General features: G+C 45.2%; 1 protein-coding gene across 3 annotated transcripts in view; it reads left to right on the forward strand.

Moving 5' to 3' along the window:
* The first annotated feature begins 5296 nt into the window (after window positions 1–5296).
* The window catches only part of CYFIP2 (cytoplasmic FMR1 interacting protein 2), a 124861-nt gene continuing 104280 nt past the window's right edge, over window positions 5297–25877 (forward strand). The window contains exons 1-2 of one of the 3 annotated variants that reach the window (XM_036096233.2): window positions 5297–5429; window positions 25427–25561. In XM_036096233.2, coding sequence (XP_035952126.2) covers window positions 25445–25561 — 117 coding nt within the window. In that variant the 5' untranslated portion in view covers window positions 5297–5429; window positions 25427–25444. Of the gene's footprint in view, window positions 5430–5732; window positions 5852–25426; window positions 25562–25877 lie in introns of those variants that run through there. The other 2 variants (XM_078066791.1, XM_078066792.1) reach the window with 2 other exon arrangements.

Here is a 25877-nt window from a genome sequence, read left to right on the forward strand (position 1 = left end):
AGCAAGAAGGGCTGTGACATCTCTTTTAAAGAAAATGTGTGTTAGATAAGTTTTGTTCAGACACGAGTTATAATGCTGTTAACTGTGAGTTTAATGTTAATGAATCGATAGGTATATTAAATAAAGTGTTTTTTTTAACATAAATGTGGGTAAAACAAGGTTATATATAGATCAGTTGATGAAAATGTTGTGACCAGTGGCTCACAGGAACCTAAGCCTATACTTCCCCTAGGAGCAATGGTTCAGTATTCACTCATTCAGTGTCCATGGCAACTTCATAAAACATAAATACCAAATAATGAGAATCACCTGTGATTGCAAAGGGTTACGGGATGGAGCAGTGGTTGCAATATATGAGCGCATAGAGAGTGAAAATACCCAAGGGATCAAGGAGGGCTTCACAGAGGAAGTGATGTTTGAGCTGTCCTGAAGGGTAAATAGGAGCTCCCAAGGAGCTCCTATTGCATGTCCCCCCTTCATGCTGTCTTTCTCTCACTTTGCTCATTTCTCACAACTTCTACGGACCTGGTCTCCCTTGAAGGTCAGATCTTTTACACATAACTTCACAGCAAAGAACAGATCTAGAAGGATATTTCATGCAGAGAAATCAGAATGAAACAACAACAAAAAAATACATCTTATTCCACTTTCTTCCCTTGCATTATTTTTCAACTAGGACTGGGAACCTTGAGGACAAAGGCAACAGGTGCTAGCTAGCATGGTCACAGGACACTCAGTTGAAGAAGCTGAGGGGACTGTGATTCCTCACCATCCAGGTTCAGTTCTACCCACACCCATCTACACCCATCTATAGCTATGAAGGAGTTTCTGGTCCCTTTCCATTTTCTCAGACTGATTTTGAGTACAAGTGCCTATAAGGTGAGTAAACTATAGAAACATTCATTTGTTTTTCTTTTTTGTATATCTCAAAGCACTTTCCCATCTAAGATGATGTTTGGTCTCTCAGCACCTTTGGGATGACAGCGGGAGCACATGGGTCTCACCAGACAGAAAAGGGAAGTGATAGAGCGCATGCGTGAAGTTGTAGAGCTACTTAACAAAGGTGACGTTAGAACTCAGATCTCCTCCCAGGTCCTGCATCCTTCCTAGGGATCACACCAAAATTCCAACTATGTTAATAATAATAATGACAATAAAAGCTTCCGTTTTTGAGCACTTATGATGACTCTGCTTAGCGTGTTATGTTTATTATTTCATTTAATCTTCTAAGAACCCAAGGGATAGGTACGATTATGATCATTTCAATTTTACAGATGAGAACAGGGCTCAGTAAATTAGGGAAACACTTCATGGTCCCATAATTAGTGAGTGACAGAATGGGGGCTTGAAGCCAGACCTGTCTGTCCCCAAATTCCACGCTCCCCAACCATTCTGTGGGGCTGACTATGGGGCGACCTATGCTAGCCTCTGCCAGTAGGGTAGCTCAGGGCCCATTGTGCCTCAGCTGCATTGCTGCGTTCCAAATCCTGTTCAGAATATGCTCTACCCTCCTTAACAGTTCTTATCTAAAGTTATTGTGTATAGAATTTGTTTAAATAAAGATGAAATGTTCTTTGCTGTGAAGTTATGTGTAAAAGATCTGACCTTCAAGGGAGACCAGGTCCGTAGAAGTTGTGAGAAATGAGCAAAGTGAGAGAAAGACAGCATGAAGGGGGGACATGGATTTCCAAATGGCCCAGGATGGAGCTGCAATCTTTCAGCAGCACACCAGTTATCATTATTTCATTTACAAAATAACAGGGCTACTTCTTAGGATTTCACGAGGATGAAATGAGCCGATCCATGTATAGTACTTAGCATAGAGGCTGGCCCCAAATAAACATTTAATAAATGTTAGTTTAAAACATGTGCTTTAACAAATTATCCCAGATTCAAAGAAGGAAATAAGCAACCCAGTTTCCTATGGAAAGAGCTGGGTCCGGGTCCAGCCAGCCTTGAGCAATCCTTCCCCTTTCTGGGCCCCGGTTCTTTCATCTGTAAAATGAGGCAATTTTGAGCAAGTGCTCAGGTTTTATCTAATGGACAACATAAATTGCATAACTGACCATCAAGTTTCTCTTTTCCTGCAAACTACATGCACCAAGTGTGTGAGCCTACTGTATGTAGCAAGCCCATTGCATTTAGAAACTTCTTGTGTATTATTTACACTTTCTCTCCATCTCACACCCTTTCCCTTCTTTCTTTTTAAAAATTTATCATTGAGGGGCACCTGGATGGCTCAGTTGGTTGAGCCTCCAACTCTTGATTTCGGCTCAGGTCGTGATCTCGGGGTTGTGAGATGGAGCCCCCAGTTCAGCTCCTCCCTCGCTCAGTCTGCTTGGGATTTTCTCTCTCCTTCTGCCCCTCCCCATGCTTGGGCTCCCATGCTCGCTCTCACTCTCTCTCTCAAATAAATAAATAAATAAAATCTTTTAAAAAATTTATTAGTGATTCTAGGGGCACCTGGGAGGCTCAGTCAGTTAAGTGCCTGACTCTTGATTTCAGCTCAGGTCTTGATCTCAGGGCTGTGAGTTCAAGCCCCATGTGGGGCTCCACGCTAGGCGTGGAGCCTACTTTAAAAAAAATTATTATTGATTGTAAAATATTTTAGCCATTATTGTTAATATTAGTATTTATGTTTTCTCTCTCCAGAACCAATTCTTATACCCATTTCAGACACTCCACTATTGGTTTCTATGAAGCAGGATCTGTGAATTTTAAATGGAGACCTAGATGTCCTAAGTGATCTGAGACTTTTCTAAAAACAAGGCAATGTTGCCACACATGGAACCACAGTGTGTGGGCCGCAGCTTAGCAAGTGGCAAAGCAATTTTCTCCCGATAGCTTCGATCCCCTCATTGCTGATGGTGCAGCCGGGGGATGGACACGAAGCATATCTGAAGGCCATAGACGGATGGCTGCACATTTCACTGGAAACATGTAAGCTCAGATTTCACTTTTGATTATTCATTCAACTCATACTTACTGAACTCCTGTTAAGTTCTGGTCTCTGAGAAGGTGAAGAGAAGCAAGGAAGACACATCCCTTCTCTCTTTGATTTTATGCTCGAATGATGTACACAGGCAAGTATGTCAGGAGCCACAACACGGCACAACAAGGGGGATGATAGAAGAAGCCGAGGGGACTCTGAGAGCACAGATGACTAACCCTAGCCTGACCCAGACATGGAGGGAGCTTGAAGGAACTGACAGATAAGTGGACCCCAGAGGGATGAATAGAAGTTATGCAGCAAACTGAGGGCAAGTGCAGAAGCGGGAGGGAAAGGAGGATAGATCATTCTAAGCAAAAAGCCCAGCTTAGGCAAAGGCCAATGCAAGAGAGAACACAGCAAATTTGGGAAACTAAAAGATTGCTTTTAGCTAAAAGCATAGAGAGCTTGCTTACAGAAGAAGAGAATGGAGAGGTAGATGCTAGATCATGAAGACCCTTGTGGGCCATTAGTTAAGGAGTTTGGACTCCATAGTGAAAACAATGGGGAGCTAGTGAAGTGCTTTAAGCATGGCAGAGGCATGTCTTTTGTTTTAACTCATGTGATTTTCTACATGCAGAAGGATTTTAGAATGTACCCAACTTACTTCATTGTATAGCAGGTGAAATGACTTGTCTAGGGTCACTCAGTTGCAAAACTGGGACCAAAAGGTAAGCCTCTGGATTTCCAACACAGTGGTTTGAATAAACCACATTGCTTCCCCTTATAAGCAAATGGAAATCAGGGGTCAGGGAATTATTTTTGCCTAAGACCTAACCAAATATATATGTAATATTCTTTTGTTTCTTTTAAGCAACTTGATCTTGAAAGGTGAAAAGACAGGGAAGGAACAACAGGGAGAAATAGGTCTTCCAGAATTCTACAACATCCAACATAGTTTGCCCTTTAGAATGAAAATCCAACCTCTCTTGTTACATATTTGTAATCATTGACACTCAAAATCCTAAGGCTCACAGTGGAAAATGAAGAAATTAAAAAAGAAAGGGAAGGAAGGAAGGAAGAAAGAAACTCAGTTCAGTTTCTAAAGTCATCCTCCACAAACACCTCCACAGCTTTCTCACAGAGACAAAATGTGTGTGTACATATATATAAGTCATCCTTTCTGAAATAGCAATTTAAATTAGAATGAGTGATGTAACATCAAACCAGAAAGGATCATGAATTCTCAGTGTTTGTGAAATGGTGTGAGATCAGTGAGGGCAAAGATTCCACAAGTCCTTTGCCAGAGACTCGGGTAATATGGCCCCTCTATAAATAGCCCCTAACAGTAATAGCTAAGTGATTATAAATTTGTGAGCCCTAGGCAAACCTTTCAGAAAGCTTCCCTGGTAACAGGATTTTATCTTTTAGATCTGTACGCACTTTAAAATGTCTCAAATGCTTTCCAGTGTCTACCCTGTGAGGTAGGAAGGGCAATTATTATTCCTCACATTATAGATATGGTGGCTTCTTAGGAAGAAACTGTCAAAGTGACTTGAGTAGGGGGGGTCTCAAGGTTGGATATGAGGGCCCACCAGGCTGCAGCTCAGTGAGAACCCTTTCTTTGGCCAGCCCTGAATGGTAGATAAGCCTTGAAGAGAAAGGTGCCTGTCCTTTCAGGTTCCTCCTGTCACCATGTATGTTCCTTTTTGTCCATTAGGTAATTCTTCCTGAATGAAGTTGAGGCAGGTCCCTGCTTAAGAGATGGTAGCTTCAGGGATTTGGCTCCAAGGAACTGAGAAGGTATTCCTGAGCAGAGGCGCAGCACTGGGGACCAGGCTCAATTGGTGGGAGTCCCCTCTCTCCAAACCTCAGCTTTATTTTCCATCACTTCGCCCTGTTTCTTTCTTTCACAGAACTTCTTCCAGCTGTAACTGCACATTACTAGGTTAATTTACGCCCTGTCTCTCCTGGTAGATAATAAGCTCCCAAAGGGCAGTACACCAGTGCATACTCAGCTTATGGCACGGGGCTCGGAACAAAATAGCTGCTCAATAAATATTAGGTAGCTAAATGAGCACTTGGAAAAAACGTGAGATCGATGAGAGCCGAACCGAGCCCAAAGCTTCCGCCTTCCCACTGCTGCAGGGGTGGCTCCAGGCATGCGAGACCTGGGGGCAGCAGCCCCGGGCAGCGCGGCTGGCTGTCCTGGGGCAGCAGCCGGGGTGCAGGTCGGGGATGCGCCGGCCGCGTAGAGGGGAGCACCGAGAGCCCCTCGCCGCAGCCATTTCCTGCTCTTTGTGTGACAGCCGCGACGGCAGAGGGGCGGGCACCGCGCGCGGGGGAGGAGCCGCGACGGGCGGGGGGCGGGGCCGAGGGCGGGGCCGACCGCTGCGGCCGGCGGAGCGGAGCGGAGCGGAGCCTGGCAGAGCATCCTGCGCCCCGGCGCGGGGCCCAGCCATAGCCTTGGGCTGCTCCCCAGGACCTGCCGCAGACCCAGGTAAGCGGCGCTCGCAGGCCTCGGGGCCGGCATGGGGACCGGGATGCTGCGGGGGACGTCCATGCGGCCGTGAGGATGCGCAAGGGGCCGGCGCCCCTTCTCCCAGCCCGAGGGGGGCGCTCGGCGCGGCGCCCCGGCTAGCGCGGCCTGGGGGGGGGTGCGAAGCCCCTGGAGGCTGGGGTCCAGGCCCTGCGCGGTCCCCTTCCCCCTTCGGCCCACTCCGGGCCCGGCGGCGCGGACCCCCTGCGAGGAGGCGCGGACACTCGACGCAGCTCGGGCGCGGCGGCGGCAGCGGCAGCGGCAGCAGCAGGTGCGCGGCCTGGGCCGGAGCCGCGGGCCGGAGAGGAACCGGCGCTAATCCCGAGCACCGGAGACACCTGCAGCGGCCGCGAGCCCAGCGGCGGCGACATCCCCGAGCCCAGGTATTGCAGAGCGCCGGCCGCCGCCTCTGCCGCCGCGGCCACCATCACCTCCTCCAGGGCCAGCGAGAGCCGCGTGGGCCCGCCTGGCAGACGCCTGGGGCACACAGCGCCCTGCGGTGAACGTGAGATGGGTGGGGCGAGGGCCGAAGCGCCAGTGTTTGGGGGTGGGGGTTTTAATGAGGGAGGAGGCAAGTCTGACCCGCTTTGAAGCCTTCTGGCCTACACTAGCATCACTCTCCCTCCTGGCTGGCTGTGGGCGGAGGAGGACAGGGGGAAGGGGATGAGTGGGCTGACTCCCGGGGAAAAGGTTGGATTTTCTTGAGCTCTGGAGAACCGGAAAGATTGCCTACCTGTCTGTTGTAGCTTCTGCTTTTCAGGACAGCCCTCCCCTTCGATGGATGGGTGAGAAGGAAGAGAAGGGGGTGCTCTCTGTTTGGGGGTGGGGGTGGGGGCAGGAAGCATGGTCGGACAGGAGTATGGTTCTCTGTACAGAGGAGAACCTGGCAGGAAAGGACACTGGCACTGCCCTGGCCCTCCCAGCTCAGGGAATCTGACTTTGACCTCTGCTTGCCTAGTATCTCCAGCTCAGCAGAAACACTCACCTAGGGCTGATGGGCCATCTGCTCCCCTTCCAGCTAGGACAAGAAGGTGTCAAGGATCTTTTCCTGCTAGCTCCCAGGTGCCTGTGCCTACCTGGCATGGGTGAGGAGACTGGGGTGGTCCTGCAGGCATGAGGGACAAATTAGGGGAGTGCTCGTTCTCATACTCATCTTTTCTACCTTCTACCTGTGTCCCCCTTAGGGCAGTGTGTCTTACCTTACTTAATCTTGGGCACAGGCCCTGTTGTAAGCAATGCTGGTAACCCCAGAGATTACAGATGTTGGGGAGCAAAATTCTGGGTCCATATCCCTGAACAAGATTGCAAAGGCCATGAAGGCAGTTTTCAGCACCGTAAGACCTTCTCTGTGGCTCTCCCTGAGGCGTCCCACCTCCACCTCCATGTTCTGTGCTTCCCCCATTCTCCTGTGTCAAAAATTATTTTCAAGAAAGGAGCCAATGAACACGTTTATCTTTTAAGAGCTAAATGCAAAAGAGTTTGCCATTCAGTGCAGAGCAGGTCCTTTAGAAGTCATTTAACTGGAAAGGAAACAGGCCGGGAGGCATTTGAATGGAAAACAAAGCTTTAAGTCAACATATTTGATATCTCTAATGGTGGAATTTCAGGCAGTGGGCTGCAAGCGGGAACGGGGAACTGGGTAGCAATTTTGGGGAACAGCTCACTGAAATGACAGTATCTGGCAGCTGGCAGCTCTGTTTGCTGCCGGGGCAGAAATACTGTAGGAGCGTGTGTATGTGTAACCATCCAGGGGTTACTGTCACTGGAAGCTATGTGTGGAGCACCCAGTATCCGCTTGCGGGGAGGGTGAAACTTTCCTATAGAGAGTCACTCACTGGCACTGGCTGCCATCTGCCTGGGCAGTTACTAGGCCACAAGAAGAGTGTGTTGTTGCTTACAAAGCCGGTGCTTCTGCCTAGTTCTGCACACTGAGCCTCTGGCTGGGGGCATTAGCTCTCTGCTCACTAAGCTTCTTTATTATATTTCCTGGCCAGTTCTGACCAGTTCTGGAGGCACCCAAGCCTGCCTTGTTCCGTCCCTGCTGAAAGTGGAAAAGGAAAAACTTGCTTTAGGCATTAGGCCAAGAATGGGATATATGATCCAGTAGGGTTGGAGGGTTTTTCTCAAATCAAGTCAGAGGCTGGCCCAGAAAAGGAAGACATGAATTTAAAATATGGAAAAGAGCCCCAGGAGAACACTCCATGTCCCTTCTGATAAATTGTGGCCTCTTGGGAGTTCAGTGGGCCTCCACTGCTGTCACTGACCAGCAAGCTGAATGAGGTGATGAATAGGCAACAAGCTAATTAGCATTGGAAACAGCACTCCTAGAAAACAGTACAGGGCTCTGGTCCCCACATTTGAGGATCAGCCTACACTATCACTCAAAGAGGTTTCTTTTGGCTGCTGTTGGCCCCAGGGTTCTACCAAGAGCTTCACAAAATGGCCTTTTGTAGCCTCCATGTGGCCACCATAACAATGAGTCTATTTCTTTATCAGCAAGTATTAATTATTCACTTGTAGTTGACGAAACCAGAGATCAGTCACCTCATTGGAGCCTTTGTAACAGGCCTTTGGTCTCGTCGTTCTGAGGAGCAAACCCATGTCTAGGGTCTAGAGGATAGACCCTGTTTTGGTAGTGGAGCATGCTGGACAGTGACTGGGAGGCCAGCAAGGGTAGGGAAGGAGCTGGTCCTTCACTGGGTGCTCTTTATAAGTGAGGGATGCATGAACGTGTTGAGTGTCTAGCACATAGTGAAGTGCTATTTTTTTTTAAAGATCTTACTTATTTATTTGACAGAGAGAGTCACAGAGAGACAGGGAACACAAGCAGGGGGAGTGAGAGAGGGAGAAGCAGGCTTCCCGTGGAGCGGGGAGCCCGATGCGGGGCTCGATCCCAGGACCCTGGGATCATGACCTGAGCCGAAGGCAGACACTTAACGGCCGAGCCACCCAGGCGCCCCAAAGTGCTGTTATATTTATGTATTTATTGTCTTAATGTATTAATTACATAATCCTTAAGAATATGGCTCATGTGTGTAGTCAACCCATAGCTCTTCCCAATCCCTCTACCTCCAGAGCCTTCCTGGATTTGGCTTTTCCCAGGGGAGTTGGCTTTGTGACCAAGAAACCTAGCCCCTGCAGGTTTCCCTGCAAAAGGTAGACCAAAGAGTGATAAGACGTGGTATCAGTAAGGCCTTCAGATAGGAAGTGCTCTTGAGTAGCTCACTGAAGGTGGATATAACTTGAGTAGGCAGAAAGAAGGGGAGGGAATACACTGAGCAGAAGCCCAGAGGTAGTTCTCACATTTCAACACACAGACAGAGGTCAGGAAGGAACTTTCTTTCTGTGTGCATTTAGCATTTTGCAATCAGCCAAAAATGTTAAGGGCACGCTTCACTTCCCAGGCAGACAGAGCAGAGCCCGTGGCCTTCGGACACAGGATTTATCCTTGACTTGCTGTGTGCCTTTAAATCCTCCACTACCTCTCTGACTTTAAAAATTGGCCAAGGGAAAGCAGCTTGCCCAGCTTGTTACCTACCTGTCGCCGCAGGAGCCTGCAGATGAGATAATGTCTATAAATCCCAGTCTTAGAAGAAAAGACCATGGAAACAGAGAAGAGAAAGAGGTTTCTGAATGTGTGGCTCTTTTGGATGCCTGCCCTTTATTCCTAAAGGAACAATTTATTAATTATATATTGTGTGTCAATTTAGGAAGACAAATCTGTAGCCTCTCTGTAACATTGAAGCCAAGGGGAAACTGAAAGGCACTTTGTGATTCACAGAGTCTGTCAAGGCCCTGGATGGCCTTGTCTGTACAAAGACACTTCAGATTTCAGTCAGTGGGTGTGGGACGCCTCCCAGGATGCAGAGTTTGGATATTGGCTTCCTAGCCATGGCCGTTATGCCAAGGGCTCTGTGTGGTATGCCTCAAAGGATGACCATTCAAGCCATACTTCTTGGGCCCTGGCAACGGAAGAAGAAACCAACTGGGTACGCATCCTTGAAAGAGATTGTTTTGAGAAGGCAGAGCTTGGGTTCAGGCAGAATGTCTTGCAGGGACCCTTCTGGCTGAGTGGCATTTTGATAGACTCACAGCAACTCAGAGATAGTACAAGGAGAGAAGAAAGTAAACATGACCTTCTGGAGAGATACCCAAGAAGGACCCAGTGATGACTTCATCAATAGGCCTTTTGATTGTGTGTTTGCATCATCGTTAGGTCATCTTAGAGCCATGGTTCTCAGACTTTAATCTCTTCGTGGGATAGAGGGATGTTTAGTATGTCCATGTTGTATGGTCTCTGTCTTCTAAATAAGGGAGGAGATGATGTCCTCTGCAGAAAGGAAAGGTGGTGGACTGGTTAGGAAAGTTCAGGAGACTTCCGGGGGTTTGGAACAGCTGCCTCTGGGTGGAATAAGAAATCAGCTGGGGGATGAATGAGAGGATTGTCTAACGTTACTGAGACCAGAGAATCTGCAGGGCTGACCGTCATAGAAGATACTCAGTAACTCAGGGTTAAGTGAAGGGATACCTGAGAAAGATAGTCAATTTGTGGTTTTAAATTGTGATTCCTTGAGACTGATTTTGGCAAGGTATGAATGGTGAGAAAAGAATTCAGGACTAGGGGTCGGCCATCAACCTTCAAGTATGTTACACCTTCACGTGGGAAAGAGAAATAAGGACCTGCGTCTTAAGGGTTAATCGGTATGACAGAATGTTCTAAGGAAGTCCCCTCAGAGTCTTATAGCAATAAGGCTGACTTAGATGTGAGGCCTTGGAGGGCCATAATGTTTTAAATTAAAAAACATTTTTTTTTTTTTACCAGAAGACATGAATTTGGGCCACTCGCTAATGCATTCAACAAGTTGTTCATGTAGTGCTTATTAAGTAAATAATACGTAGCACATGCCCTGATCTTTACTAGGGCTATGGGTCAAACTCAAAAAAAAAAGATGACTATTCCTGTTTTTGGTGATCCAAAGAATTAGTGAAACATAAAGCAACTTATAATGCAGTAGGAAATTGTGGACTCTTAGACTGAACACTTTCAGAATCCAGAGAAATGAAGGTTTGGTCGAGTTTGGCTGGTCAGACCTTCATGGTGGAGGCCTATCTTGAATTGGGACTTGACAGTGGTCAAGCATAGGATTCGAGAAGGGGAGAGGACAGTCTACTGGAGAGTGGAGGGAGTTGGAGCAAAGGCAAGAATGTCCATGGGCAGGTTAATGGCACCTCATACATCCTGGCCATTGTGGGTGTCCGTGTTGGAGAACCGTGGTCTTGAAGGAAGCCCTTTGCCTGGAGGGTCCATCTGCTGTCAATGTCATTTTTTTTTTTTTTTTTTTTGAGTTGGAAGGGCCCTGCAAGAGGCTCAAGTCCAGTGATTCTTAGCTGGTTGTTTTTGGGTTTGCTCTCCTTACTTTTTTAGTAATATGATGGACAATATTGACAGGCTCAACACACCACACCCACAGCCAGCCCCCTCCCCACCCTACCCCCATTTTCTCCTGCTCAGGGAAAGAGATATACACGCAAGCAGTGATAGCGTGGGGGCGCTTGGAACCCTCCCAAACACATAATAAAAGTACCTGTTTGCAAACCTCACTACTTAAACTGTTACTGGTAAAAGTTGCGCACAAGAACCTTCACAACGGACGTTTTGACATCACGGTTGGGAACCACTGCCTGGCCAACCTCCCTATTTTACAGACAGGGACATGGCCTTTTTAGAGTGAGTGAAGATGGGATTCCAGTCTTCAGAGCAAGCCACAGTCGAGTTGCAACCTCATGAAACAGGCCTGCACACTCTGCTCTGGCGGCTGAACCTGCCGTCTCGCTCTCTGTTTCCACAGCAGAGGCAGGGTGGCTGGCTTCCCTTCTTGAGCTTGAGCAGGTGCTTCTGAGACGCAGCTCCTTTCCCCAGACAGAGGTCACGTTGGTGCCCCTCCCGTGCTGGCTTGTCACAGGCCCCATCGGGAGCAGATCGGCAAGCTGGCAAGCTGCCCTCGGTGGCATGACCTCCCCCTCCCCCCGCAAGAGGATGGGATCGGCCCTGTTGGGTTATCAACGGAAAGGCCCCCTCAACCCTGACAACACAGGAAGCAGCTGAGTAAAGGAGCAGTGGTGGCAAGGTCTCTAACCCTGCCAGGGTCTTTTTCTTTGCTGTAAACAACCAGGAGGGTAGGCCTCCTCCAGAGGCCCAAGACGTGGACTTCTCTGCTCTGACCTCACGTCCCTTGTGTGGAGAGAAGCTGCTGGGGTTGGGGCCTCTGTCCCAGAAGACCCGCAGTGAGGGAGTTAGGTCGCACAGACTGCCCAAAGACAGTGCTGGGGACTGGACAGATGTCATCAGAGATGCTAGGAAGGAGGCCTTGGGTTATTGTCTTTTAAAGTAAATTTAAAAATTCCCATCAAAGCAATGCATGCCTTCAAAAGATCAAATAGTATTGAAAGACACATAATGAAAACAACCATCCAGTGCCCACCTCCCCAGAGAGGCTGTCACTTCTAACTCACTGGTTCTCCCGGCCCTTGCCTCCAGATCTCTCAAGGATATGCTTACGCTGCCGTTTCTTGATTTATCTGTTCTATGCATTGTCTGTTTACTTCCTGCTGTGACAGATGAACGCTTCGCTTTCTTATACCATCCGCCTCCCTCCCCTGTCCCCATCTCCCAATATAGCGAGAGCTCTGTTTTAACCTAAATCATGTTTAAAGCATCTACATTATTAAGACGTGTAAATGATGATCACAAGAGAGCTAGGTAATGTCCTTTGATTTATCTCCTTTCCTACATGGCTTTTTTGTTTTATTGCAGAATTAGAATTTTCTCCCTTCCTATTTAATGTTACTCTTTTTTTTTTTTTTTTTTTTTTTTTTTTACAGCTCTGTCTTATCTGTTACTGTGTCAGATCCTCCTATCTTCCGGGGAAGTTACAGTGTTAACCCCAGCTCCGCCCCTAACTAGCCAAGTGACCTTGCACTGGTCCATCTTGTCTCTCAGCCTCCCCGTCCTCCAAGCAGAAAGAGAGCTAGGGAGGAGGACTACAAACCGGTCTTATTCTCATTCTAAACCTCAAAGCCCATCCCCCCACCTCAGAGGCTGTTGCTGTCTGAGAAGTACCCCCTCCAGGGTGGGGCAGCTCCCCCCACCCCAACTCAACAGATGGCAGTGCAACAAAGCCTGGGAGGGGGGCTGGGGGTGCTGGTTTGGGCCCTGCCGCATGGTGGTCCAGCTCGTCCTGCAGTCTAGGGCCTGCTCCATGGGGTCCTGGGGATGTCTCTGTCACACTCTGGTTCTCTCCCATTTCCTCGGGTGATTTTTATTCAACATAGTCTCTGCTTGTCTGGGGCAGCAGCATGATTCCCAAACTCACTAAGCTCCTACTCCAGCTCCCTCTCTCTTTGTACCACTCCTGCTTGTGTATATATACCCAAAGCATCCCCAAGTACTCATGCACATAGGAACATTTTTTGTAATGACTTTTTTTATTCACACACTCTGCAGTTCACCCATTTCAAACATACACTTCAGTAATTTTTAGTATATTCACAGAATTGTGCAACCGTCATCGTGATCGAGTTTATAACATTTTCGTCACCCCCAAAAGAAGAACCTTCATGCCCTTTAGCAGCACCACCTATTTCCCAAAGTCTCTGCCCCAAGCTTAGGCAACCACGAATGACTTAATGTCTCTCTTGATTTGCCCACCCTGGACATTTCCTTTAAAAAGCATATTATGCTTCTTTCACTTAGCAGATTTTCAAAGTCCATCCATGTTGTGGCATGTGTCTATACCTCATTCTTTTATATGGCTGAATAATATTCCATAGCGTGGATATACCATGTTTTATTTACCCATTCATCAGCTGATGGACATTTGAGTCGTTTCTACTTTCTGGCTATTACAAACAATGGTGCTGTGAACATTCATGTACAAGTTTTTGTGTGGACGTATATTTTCAGTTCTCTTGGGATTATACCCAGGAGTGGGATTGCTTCATCGGATGGTAACCCTATGTTTAAAACTTGGAGGGACTGCCAAAATGTTTCCCAAAGTTGCTGCACTATTTTTACCTTCCTTCCAGCAGAGTTTGGGGGTTCCAATTTCACATCCTCACCAACATTTGTTATTATCTGTCTTTTTGATTATAGCTGTTCTAATGGATGTGAAGTGATAGATAACTCACTGTGATTTTGATTTGCATTTCCCTAATGGCTAATGATATAATTAATAATTTTTATGTGCTTATTTGTCCATTTGTCTATCTTCTTTGGAGCAAGGTCTGTTCCTATGGTTTGCCCATTTTAAAGATTGGGTTGCCTTTCTGTTATTGGATTTTAAGAATTCTTTATATATTCTATATAAATAGAAGATGACTTCCAGATAGTCTCTTCCATCCTGTGGATTGTCTTTTCACTTTCTTGATGCTGTTTTCTGAGATACCAAAGTTTTAAATTTAATTGTGATGCTGTCTATTAATAGACAGCTAATAAAATCGAATAGATGCTTATCTTTTTTTATTTCATTGCTTGTACTTTTCATGTCATTACATGTTCCGGAGTCACAAAGATTTACTCCTGTGTTTTCTTCTAAGAGTTTTATTGTTTTGGCTTTTACATTTAGGTCTTTGATCCATTTTGAGTTAATTTGTTGTGTGGTGTGGGGTAGAAGTCCACTTTCATTCTTTCACATGTGGATATCCAGTTGTCCCAGCACCATTTGTTGAAAAGAGTATCCTTTCCCCACTGAATTGTCTTGGTGCCCTTGTCAAAAATCAATTGACCATAAATATGAGGGTTTATTTTTTATTTTCAATTCTGTTTTATATCTTTATACCAATACCACACTTTTTTTTTTTAAGATTTTATTTATTTATTTGACAGAGAGAGAGTGAGCGAGAGAGGGAACACAAGCAGGGGGAGTGGGAGAGGGAGAAGCAGACTTCCCGCCGAGCAGGGAGCCTGATACGGGGCTTGACCCCAGGACCCTGAGATCATGACCTGAGCTGAAGGCAGACACTCAACGACTGAGCAACACAGGCGCCCCCTCACACTCTTTTGATTACTGTAGCTTTGTAGTAAGTTTTAAAATTGGGAAGTGGGTGTCCTCCAATTTTGTTCTTTTTTGGGATTGTTCTGAATTTCCGTGTGAATTTTAGGATTAGCTTGTCAATTTCCTCACAGACACCAGCTGGAATTTTGATGGGGATCACATTGGATCTGTATAAACTCAGGGAGTGCTGCCATCTTAACAATATTAAGTCTTCCAATCTATGAAAATGGGATGTCTTTCCATTTATTTGTGTCTTCTTTAATTTTTTTGACAATGTTTTATAGTTTTCAGAGTATACATTTTATGCTCTTTTTTTGCCAAATTTATTCCTAAATATTGTATTATTTGTGATGCTGTTGTAAATAGAATTATTTTCCTGATTTCAGTTTTTGATCGTGCATTGCTAGTGTATAGAGATACAATTGATATTTGTATGTTGATATATCCTGCAGCCTTGCTAAATATATTTGTTCATTCTAATAGTTTTTAGTGGGTTTCATAAGGATTTTCTACATAGAAGATTAAGCATCTGCACATAGAGATAGTTTTACTCCTTCCTTTCTAACATGGATACCATTTATTTCATTTTCTTGCCTGATTACCCTGGCTAGAACCTCCAATACAATGTTGAATAGAAATGGAGAGAGCAGACATCCTTGTCTTCTTCCTAATTTTAGGAAAGCATTCAGTCTTTTACCATTAAGTCTGATATTGGCTGTGGATTTTGTTTTGTTTTGTTTTAGCTGTCCATTATCAGGTTGAGGAAGTTCCCTTCTGTTCCTAGTTTGTCGAGTGTTTTTGTCATGAAGGAGTGTGAGATTTTGTCCATTGTTCTTTCTGCATATACTGAGATGACCCTGTGGGATTTGTCCTTTATTCTATGATATGGTTTATTGCATTAATTGATTTTTGGATGTTATTGTTGAAACAGTCATACATTCCTGGGATAAATCTCACTTTGTCATGATGTATAATCCTTTTTATACATTGCTGGATTTGGTTTTGTTGGGGAAATTTTTTTGAGCATTATCTAGCAAGCTGTTTACATGGATTAACTCATTTAGTTTTCAAACCCTATGACGTAGGAACTACTTTTTTTTAAAAGATTTTATTTATGTATTTGAGAGAGAGAGAGAGAGAGAAACAGCATGAGCGGGGAGAGGGGATCATGACCTGAGCCGAAGGTGGTCGCTTAACCAACTGAGCCACCCAGGCGCCCCTGACGTAGGAACTATTATTATTCCTCATATCAGAGACGAGGAAGATGAGGCTCAGAAACATGATGCCAACTTCCCAAGGTCACACAGCCAGCAGAGTGGCAGTCAGGATTCTAACTAGTTCTTCATCCCACTCTCACCAGGTAAACCACCTCTCCTGAGCATATCAGTGGTGATGTGAGATGATTTTCAGATAATACCCATTGTTTTCATTGTTTTTATAGTTTCCCTTTTTTATGGCAAGTGATACTGGTTCTCTGTTAGTGACTGTAATATGAGCTTCCTTCTAAAATGTATTAAGTGAAAAATGGTAAGTCTTTTTAGACAAAATATTAAGTAAGTAATTGTATAGACAGTTTATGGATATGACTGCATATTCCATGTTGATTTAAGTTATCTGTGTTGTCAATAGTGAAGGAGAAGGAATGGGAAAGCTTGAAATGAAGACATGGCCAATTCAGGTCATCTCATTTCTCCTGTGTCATCAGGGGATTCAGATGTGGTCACGCATTCATCTGCTACTTCCTCAGTGCGTAATCTGTCTCCAGCACTCTGCTAAGGTCTCTCAGGTTTTCAGCGATGGCTAAGAAATGGCCTCTCACCTCGTGGAGGCTACACATGTGTGCATCATTCTACACGAGGAAGGGCATCTGTGTTTTCTTTCACGGGCAAACGCAGATTGATGGCCGGTGGCCAGCTGGAGCTCCGTAATTCCTGAGGAGGATTCTGAGGCTGCCTGTGGACTCACTGAGAAATAAAGCCATTATCAATTAGTAACGGTGGCCCTGACATAGGAAGAGGAAGTATCGGTACTTGCCACCCTTCCCACGCAGCACGTGTCAGAAGAGGGGTACTGCTGATGGACCGAGGAGTGCAATTGCTGGGTCACACGGTTACTCTGTGTTCTAAAATTTGAGGAACTGCTACAGCTTCCCAAGGTACCACACTATTTTACTTTCCTACTGGCAGCGTCTGAGGGTTCCGATTTCACAGCCTCACCAGCACTGGAAGGAGCAATTACGTCCTAGAGGGGAGCGACCTTGAAGGATGAGTGAAATCAGGTCATACGGTGAGAGAAGGAAGTTTATTTCAGAGATAACTGTTTACAAAATATTGAAACTTTTCACTTTAAGTGCCCACATGTTAACTATTTGAACCATTTTGATGGAGTTCTTTCTAAAATATAAACAGGTTTTTTGCTATTTGTATTCCTTTTCCTCTTCTCCCACTTTTAAAATCCTGGTATCTTAGACATAGCAATGGCTTTCTTGATGTCTTGGGCTCACTGGCCATCTACTCATTGAATAAATCTTTTTTTTTAACTTTTTTAAAAAAGATTTTTGTTTATTTGAGAGGGGGAAGCACGAGCAGGGAGAGGGGCAGAGAGATAATTGGGCTCCCTGCTGAGCAGGGAGCCCCACCCGACCCAGGGCTTGATCCCAGGACACTGGAATCTTGACCTGAGCCAAAGGCAGATGCTTAACCTACTGAGCCACCCAGGCGCCCCTACTCGTTGAATAAATCTTTATGTACTACAAATGTGTGCTTGAAACTGTGCTTGGGAGCTGGGTGTGAGTTAGACACACCTCCTGCCCTCAGGAATTTGTCATTTAGGGCAGGAGAGAAGATGTGGTAAAAGGTGTAATAAAGCATTATGGATGCCACAAAAGTAGGGGCACACTGGGTTGTAAGGAGGGCCAAAGGAGAAAGTGAATTCGGGTCGGGGGTAAGAGAGTCAGAAAGGCTCCTTAAGGAGGTAACCATTCCCTTCGGTCTCCCCCAGCCCTAGGATCATCCCGGCAGCATATAAAGTGTTTGGTGGGTTCTGCTGTGTCCTGTGATATTGATGAGCCTGCTATAAGCTACTGAAATAGGTAGAGTTCTGCGTCTGTACTTTGTGGCCCAGCCTCCCACGCCGTATGGTTCCCCTCCATCCTGCATGGCTCTGCCTCTCCTCTCCACGAACCACTCTGAGGCTTGCGGCTGTCAGCATTGGGGCTGCGCCTAACCTATGGCTTTATTTTATGGACAGGCGATACATTAAAAGAAGTACCAAGGGGCTACAGTGGGGTTTGGAGCCACAAGGTTTGACCACGGGATCAGTGGAGCATTCCTGTCCAACTCTTCACTTCCAGCCTGTTCAGGATAAGCCACATGGTCCATTCTGGTGGAGTCTGTGGAAGTCCTGTAAGATGCACACGGGTGACTGTGTCCCTGCTTGGCCCCCACACCTGTGAAGAAGCTGCCCCTGACATGTGGAAGGGTCTCAGCTGCAGAGGAAATACTGACCTGTGGAGCCACAACCAACTTGGGTTCCCGCACAATCTCCAACACGCCCAGTGCATCCCCAGGATGGAAAAGCAGGCTACACTCCAGGTTCCTTCTTTGGATTTTTCCTTGCTCAGTCAAATGCTGTGCAAGAACACTTTTTTTTTAAGGGGTACAGTCTAAGCCTCCCTTGTATTTACCTATGCATTTATTTATTTACATACATAAATATACACGTATTTATCATTTTTTAAATTATGTGTTTATTTATGTATTTATTTAGTTGCTTTCTAGCTGGATAGATTTACAGGCAGGGAAAATATTTCCTGGCCTCTTGATGTTTGTGGGACCCAAAGGTGACAGTTACCTAATCTTTCTAGGTTGGCAGAGTCTTGTTCTTCTTGGGGAGGGAAAAAGCAGCCAACCTAGAGGGGAAAAAAAAAGTAAAGTCCTTGGTACCTTTTATAAAGATACAAAAGTAGGTGTGGTCTAGAAGAAAGGGCATTGAACTGGGAGTCAAGGTATCCCCTTTCTGCCCTAGCTCAGCCACCAGCTGACCACGTGACCTTGAAAGAAAGTTTTCACTTCTCAGTAACACTGCCCTCCTTAGAAAAAAAACAGCAAAAATAACACCTGTCCTCTCGAAACTGCAGGGTGGTTGTGACTGAGGAAATCAATACGAAAGACCTATAGAGTTGAGATGTTGGAGTTGAGATAGTAGTAATGCCCTCCTTTTCTTTCTTTTTTTTTTTTATAGAATTGTGGCAATGTTTGATTCGTCCATTCACTATGTTAAAAAGAGGGCACCCGCCTGCTAACATTTCCCAAGGGCTTACTTTGTGCCTGCTGTTGGGCAGCATTCCACATTCTGTAATGTTATATAATCCTCAGAATAAATCACTGAGGGCAGGGACCATTACTAATTATTGCCCTTTTAAAGGTAAGGAAACTGAGACTCAAGAGGTTAAGTAATATGCTTATGGTTATGTAGCTAGTAAAGTGGCAGATGACAGATTTGAACCCATAGTGCAAGCTTAACTGCTATACTTAGCCCGGTATTCCACTTAAGTAAAAAGATCTTATTATTTTTCCTTTTCCTTCCAGAAAGTCAAATAGAAAATGACAATGCAGATCTTTTGCTTCCAGAGTAGCCAGGTTTAGGGTGTGGTTACTCAGAACCTGCGTTCCCTAAGCCAGGTTCTCCTGGCACACCTCCAGCATTTGTGCCCCCCCCCCACTTGCTCGGGGTCCATCAGCCGTCTCAGCCAGGGTGCCCCTAAAGCCCTGCTCGGAAGCCGATTGCCTTGGAGCCCAGGGTTGCTACTTCTCGGTGAAACCAGGCCACTGCGTTTAAGCTTGTTAGAAAGATGCTGAATTAAAATCGGCCGTGAATGCCCCACCCCGAGAGGCTGCAGCTGTGTCTGGTAAGTGACACTCCCAGAACACTGTTCATTTTTAAATATTTTTATGAATTTCTCTTCCAAAGTGGCAAAATGGCCACATGTTCATTGACTGGATATGAAGAATTATCCTCACTTGGAAGATTGCGTAATAGGCAGGACACTTGAGCCAGAAAGCAAGTGCTTATTTTCACGTATACCGCTTAAAACTTCCAGAATATTTTTTTTCTTTCTGATTGATGTGGAGTTGGCAGTGACTTACAGCACTTGAGTTAGAAATGTCTGATTTCCTTCTCCCTGAGGCAGTGAATGATCTACAAACAAACACAGGAATCCATTAGAGAAGCTGCATTCACAAGGAGAAAAGAAAGGTTGCATTAACAGAAATAAAGACTCCTAATTTACTGGCTGGTAGGCTGTTCACTTACTGATTCTCTTCAAGGGAAGTGCAGGGGTTTTATTGTGTTAAAGGGAAAACCTTAAGGGTTATTCTGGTAGATGGGTTATTTTGAAGTGTGTGAAGTCCAGAAGAAACCCAGGGTGTAGGAGAAAGGGGAAGGGAAAGATGGTGGCAAGTGGGAGTCAGGGAAGGTGAAGGAAGGGGAGATAGGTTAGAGCTGGTGGTGTATACACTGAGCCTGAGGATTTCATGAAATTTTTCAAACAAATGTGAAATTGAATAGAAAGATAGAATAAATCCCTATGTAAGCATCACACAGCACTAACAGTTATTAATTCATGGCCAGTTTTGTTTCATCTGTTACTCACTTTTTCCTTCTCTGGTATTATTTGAAGCAAACCCCTATATCATTTTATCTATATTTTAGTAGGTGTTTCCAGAAGATAAGAACTCTTTTAAAACATAATTTTGATATTATTATCACATCTGAAAAATAATAGCACTGTTCTTTAATATTATCAAATACCCAGTCACTCTTAAATTTTCCAATTTCCTCGTAAATGATTTTCTTATGGTGGCTTGTTTGAAAGAGGATCCAAACAAGGGGACGCACTGTGATGGTCTCTCAGTCCCCTATTGGCAATAGCTTCCCCTCCATCTCTTCTTTAACCCCCATGGAATTTATTTGTTGAAGACGCTGAGTCATTTGTCCTGCAGAGTTTCCCATAGATTATGTTTTAATACATCACTGTAGTGTATTCCGACATGTTCTTCTGTCCTGTCCATTTCCTATCAATGGGTGTCAAAGGCTTGATTGGGTTCAGGTGTTTGGCTTTGGGTCCAGCATTCTTTGTAAGGTGATGGTGTGCTTTTCCATCAGGAGACACATAATTTCTAATTGTCTTTCACTTAGTGATGTTAGCAGCAGGTGATGATCTGTGCCTTTATCCATTTTAGGGGTTAGAAAAATAGGGATATTTTATTTTATTTTTTTTTATTTTTTAAAGATTTTATTTATTTATTTGACAGAGAGAGAGAGAGAGAGAGCGAGTGCACAAGCAGAGGGGAGCAGCAGAGGGAGAGGGAGAAGCAGGACCTCCGCTGAGCAGGAAGCCAGATGCGGGGCTTGATCCCAGGACCCCAGGATCATGACCTGATCTGAATGAAGGCAGACGCTTAAGCGAATGAGCCATCCAAGCGCCCAAAATTAGGGATATTTTAGTTGTCATGTTTCTGGGGGAAAAAAAGAACTTCTGTATCTGTAGAGATTAACATTCCCCTTGGTTATCCAGTGGTCAGTTTGTATAAGAAAGACACGTTAAATGTTTGTTTCTTTCCTTTTTTGTACCTATTTTCAACATAAAGGTTGGTTCACTGGCATCCTCCAGCAGTAACAAAGTAATAAAAACCAAGGTTTTATTAAGTGTCTTTATGATTTCATGGATTTAAACGTATTTGATATTGCTTCAGGTGTACTGAGTTATACTAACTGATGCTCACTGTGTCCCTTCTTTGGCCAGTGGAAGCCGCCTCAGAATGGCTCCTGGGTCCCTTAGACACACCCCAGTAGTCATAGATAGAGAGCTGCTGCTTTGCTTTCTGCTGCGACAACTCTTTCTAAGTCTTTCTTACACGTTTTCTGTCCCAGACCTGGACTGAGCTGTTTCTTCGAAATATTGATTCTTTTAGCAGGAAATGGTATTTGCAGACCACAGCCTGGCAGTAAAGGTGCTCATTGCTCATGGGTTGGTCATTGTGTGCTTGTCTTTTCAGTACACAAAGCTAGGAGATAAACACACGTACACATACATACAAACATACATATATATGGTATATTTAAAGTCAAAACACATGCTGACTTCCTACGGATACCCCAAATTCATATTCAGTGCAATTTAGTTTACTTGGTTTTGTACGTCCTTTCTCTAGAGCATCAAGAATGCCAGTTTTCAACACCACCAGGAACGATAGAGCATTCCATAATCGCTAATTTGTTTTACCTTACACTGCATTCAAACATTCTCACTGCAACAGTTAACCAATATGATTACTAAAAAAAAAGCTTGAGGTATTTTTTTGCAACTCTTCATCGTTCTTAGGGTATCTTCTGTCAGAAATTTATGAGTTTTAAAATCACTTGGAATAGGTTCTTTCTGTGTAGTTATGCCAAAAACTAATACACATATACCTTAATTTGTTTTATCTTACTTTTTTGGGGGGAGTAGTTGCTTTTTAAATTTAAATTTTATTTTATAATTATGTAAAATATATGGTTTCAAAGTCAAATCTACAAAACAAGGTATATTCAAAGAAATCTTGCCTCTATCCCCACCCCCTTAACCATATTCCTGCCTATCCTTCTTCCCCGTAAGTGGCCAGTTTTTAAAATTAGATGGTTTATCCTTCCATTGTTCGTTTTTTAATTGTGTGTGTGTGTGTGCACGTGCGCGTCACTCCTTTCTTAGATAAATGACAGTGTATTGTACACCACGTATCCTGGAGATCACCCCATACTTGTGTGTATAGATAGATTCCTCATTCCTTTTTACTGCTGCCTAGTATCTCACTGTGCCACTGTACCATAGTTTATTCAGACAATCTTCTGTTGAGGGGTATTTGCATTTTGCAGAGTTTTGCTATTGCAGGTGGTGCCGCAGTGAATAGCCTTGTGCAAATGTCTTTTTACATTTTTATCAACGTGTCTTTGGGATAGTTTCCTAGAAGTGATTGCGGGTCAAAGAATGAAATGCTCATACGAGCTTGTTAGATATTGCCAGATTTCCTTCCTTGTGCTGTCTCGGGTCCTTACCAAGGTCCTAGGGATGGAGCCCAAGCATTTTATTATTAAAAAGCTGTCCCTGTGCAGGGTGCCTGGGTGACTCAGTGGGTTAAGCATCTGACTCTTGATTTCGGCTTAGGTCGTGATCTTGGGGTCATCAGATTGAGCCCCACATCAGGCTCGGTGCTCTGTGGGGAGTCTGCTTGAGATTCTCTCTCTCTCTCTCTCCCTCTGCCCCTCCCCCATCAAATAAAAAAATAAATCTTAAAAAAAAAAAAGCCGTGCCTGTAAGTACTTTGGCACAAGCAGGACCAACAGGACCAACAATCACTGAAGCATAGCATTTGAAAAGACCTAGCACAGGGCACCTGATTCTGTCGGTTAAGCGTCTGCCTTTGGCTCAGGTCATGGTCCCAGGGTCCTGGGATCGAGTCCCACATCGGGCTCCCTGCTCAGCGGGAAGCCTGCTTCTCCCTTTCCCTCTGTCTGCCACTCCCCCCTGCTTGTGCTCTCTCTGTCTCTGTCAAATAAATAAATAAAATCTTTTTTTTTTTTTAAAGAAAAGACCTAGCACAGAGAGAGACCTCCTGTCAGTACGTGCAGCCTTGCGATGTGAGCCTCAGCACTTGGAAGGAAGCACAAAATCTGGAGCTGGGGACACCTGGGTTCCAACCCCAGCCCCACACTTACCAGCACTTGACCTTGTGAAAATTACTTAAATTCTGAGCTTCTGTTGGCCCTTCTGTAAAATGGGAATAATCATAGCACCTACCTTCACAAGGTTGATGCAAGATTAAAATAGTGGAGTGCTTGGCAGAGTATAAGGGCTAAAGAAATGTTAGTTTTATTATTATTATTACTATTATTATTATTATTATTTGAATTAATGAAGAGACTTATTAGGGCTTTGGAGCTTGTAGGTCATTATGCTCCATAAAATTATTAATCCCTCCTATAAAATGAACATCATACTAATGTAAGAAGGGAGACAATTTTTTGTGTGTTGATTGGCAAATGGTTTTGCTATAGAACTGGATGCTGCCCTTAGAACTCAGGGGAGAGAACAGGAAAAAGCATAGGTATGGAGAGGACCTAAAACCACCCTGATGAGGCCAAGTGCCTGCAGAGGACAGAGGGGAAGTCACTTCTGAGCTCCCAAGCCCTCCTTGGACACAGCCTTCCCTGTTGCCACCGGGCATGACGGGGAGGTGTGTTAGAAGACTCAGTGAAGTGTGCAGCTTCCTTAGCTGCTCAGCCCTGACCTGCCCTCCCAGCTGTGGGCCGGACAGAGACACCATGCCTTTGGGTACACTCTGCAGCCCCTAGACCCAGCTGTCATGTCTGTGGCCCTTTTCTGCCCTGGTGTTGGACACCACATTTCCTGACAAGCGATCAAGACACATTCTCTGACACTTCAAAACTCCAGCCTGCAAGCCCTTCTCACACTTGCCTGAGATCGGGGAAGGGAGGGGATGGGTGCTCTGACCGTCAGCACAGTGGGCTTTCTCTTCCTTTCCTTATTCAAGCGTGCTAATGGGGCAGCTCCTTATTATTATTAATCTTATGAAATTCAGTCTTTAGACTTTTGTTCAGTTGGTCTACTCTTTGTTTTGCTCTGCTTTGTACTTTGCTTCATTTATTTCTGCTTTTGTAATGATCAGTCCCTGCACTCTCATTTCTTGGGGTTGATTTCTATTCTTTTTTTAGATTTTTGAGTGAAAATTAGGTTCATTTAGTTTCACTTTCTTCTGCTAAATGCATTTAAGACGTTTATTTATGTTCTCTATCTTTCAGTTCTAAATATTTTATGATTTCTATCTGAATTTTCTCTTCAGCGATGAAGTATGTTTTTTCAAGTATGTTTTCACAAGTCTTCATAGGTATGGGTGTTTTTTTGGCTGTGATTTGCATTATTGATTTCTAATTGTATTCATGGTAATCAGTGAATGTGACTTCTAGGATGTCATGTTTGGGGGAGCTCGTGAGAACCTGTTCTATGGCCTAAATCGTGATCTTTTTTTTTATCAGCATCTCACGTAGGCTTTGAAAAAAATGAGTATTCTGTTTGCTGGACGCTGAGTCCTTAAAATAGTAGTTAGCTCGGCTTGGGTAAGCACGTCTTCAGATCCCCTTCAGCCTCACTGCCAGATGAAGCTCTCGTCAAAGCCACTGCGCTCTGCCAGGGTCCAAGACACAAAAATGTCCATTTAGGACTGATTTGTTTGGTGTGCCTCACAAAACCTCTCCAGGCCAAGGAAGATCATGGCGCTTCCATTTTTGCAAATAACGTTAAACGTGTAGGAGTCTGAATTCTTTTAGTTCCAGCTTACTTGGCTTGTAAAATGTAGGCCCTGGTTTCAAGTAGAGAATCTTGACTATTTTCATTACAGGTATTTGTGCTGTGCAGTGATTTAGGAGCGGAACGGATGCGTATCCTCACAAAGAACCAAAGCTGGGGGCTGGCTGTGGCCCACGTCCAGCATCAGGCCCATTTGAGGTGCCTGGGCCTCTGTCACGGTGGTTGTCTGGGTGCCCCATAACTGCGCTGAGCCTTGTTTCTTCATCAGTTCTGTGGCTCTAGTACCACCTGCCATGCTGATCACAGAGGGTTGTGGTGAGGCTCTGTCCAGACAATACACGATCAGAAAAAAAAACCCAGTACTTTGTAAACTGTAAAGAGATCTTCCAGTATCAGGTACAGGTTGCAGGCACCTTGTGAAGAAGGAGCGAGTGGAAGTGGTCTCCGTGCATGTAAACTGTCTTTATTCTCTGGAAGGAGCCTCAACAGGGGGAGGTTGAGAAACCCCTGGAGGCCCCTGACGTCCTTTCCCCTCGGTGCAGAATCCGGCAACCGTAGCCATGACCACCCACGTCACCCTGGAGGATGCCCTGTCCAACGTGGACCTGCTGGAAGAGCTGCCCCTCCCCGACCAGCAGCCATGCATCGAGCCGCCGCCATCGTCCATCATGTACCAGGTCCGTCCGCCCAGAGTGCGGGGGCGGTCGGGAACTCCGGATGCCCTAAGATGGCTTGCCCTGAAGGCCTGGGGAAGGGGGCTGTCTGCCTCTAAAAGGTGACAGGCCCTGAGCTGATGGAGTCCCTTGTGCCCTGGTGGAGCTGAGTATGAGGAATAGATTAGCTAGTAAACGTATACCAGGGCTGTCTCTCCTCCCCAGGGAAGGCTTGTTGATCTGCTCTGACTCCAAATACCTTCCCGGCTGTTCTTGCTGCAGCACCAACCAAGGATTTGGCAGCTCTCATCTCATGAATTAAATATTACAATTTAGAAGC

Source organism: Halichoerus grypus, chromosome 2, assembly GCF_964656455.1.
Source record: "Halichoerus grypus chromosome 2, mHalGry1.hap1.1, whole genome shotgun sequence".
NCBI lineage: Eukaryota > Metazoa > Chordata > Mammalia > Carnivora > Phocidae > Halichoerus > Halichoerus grypus.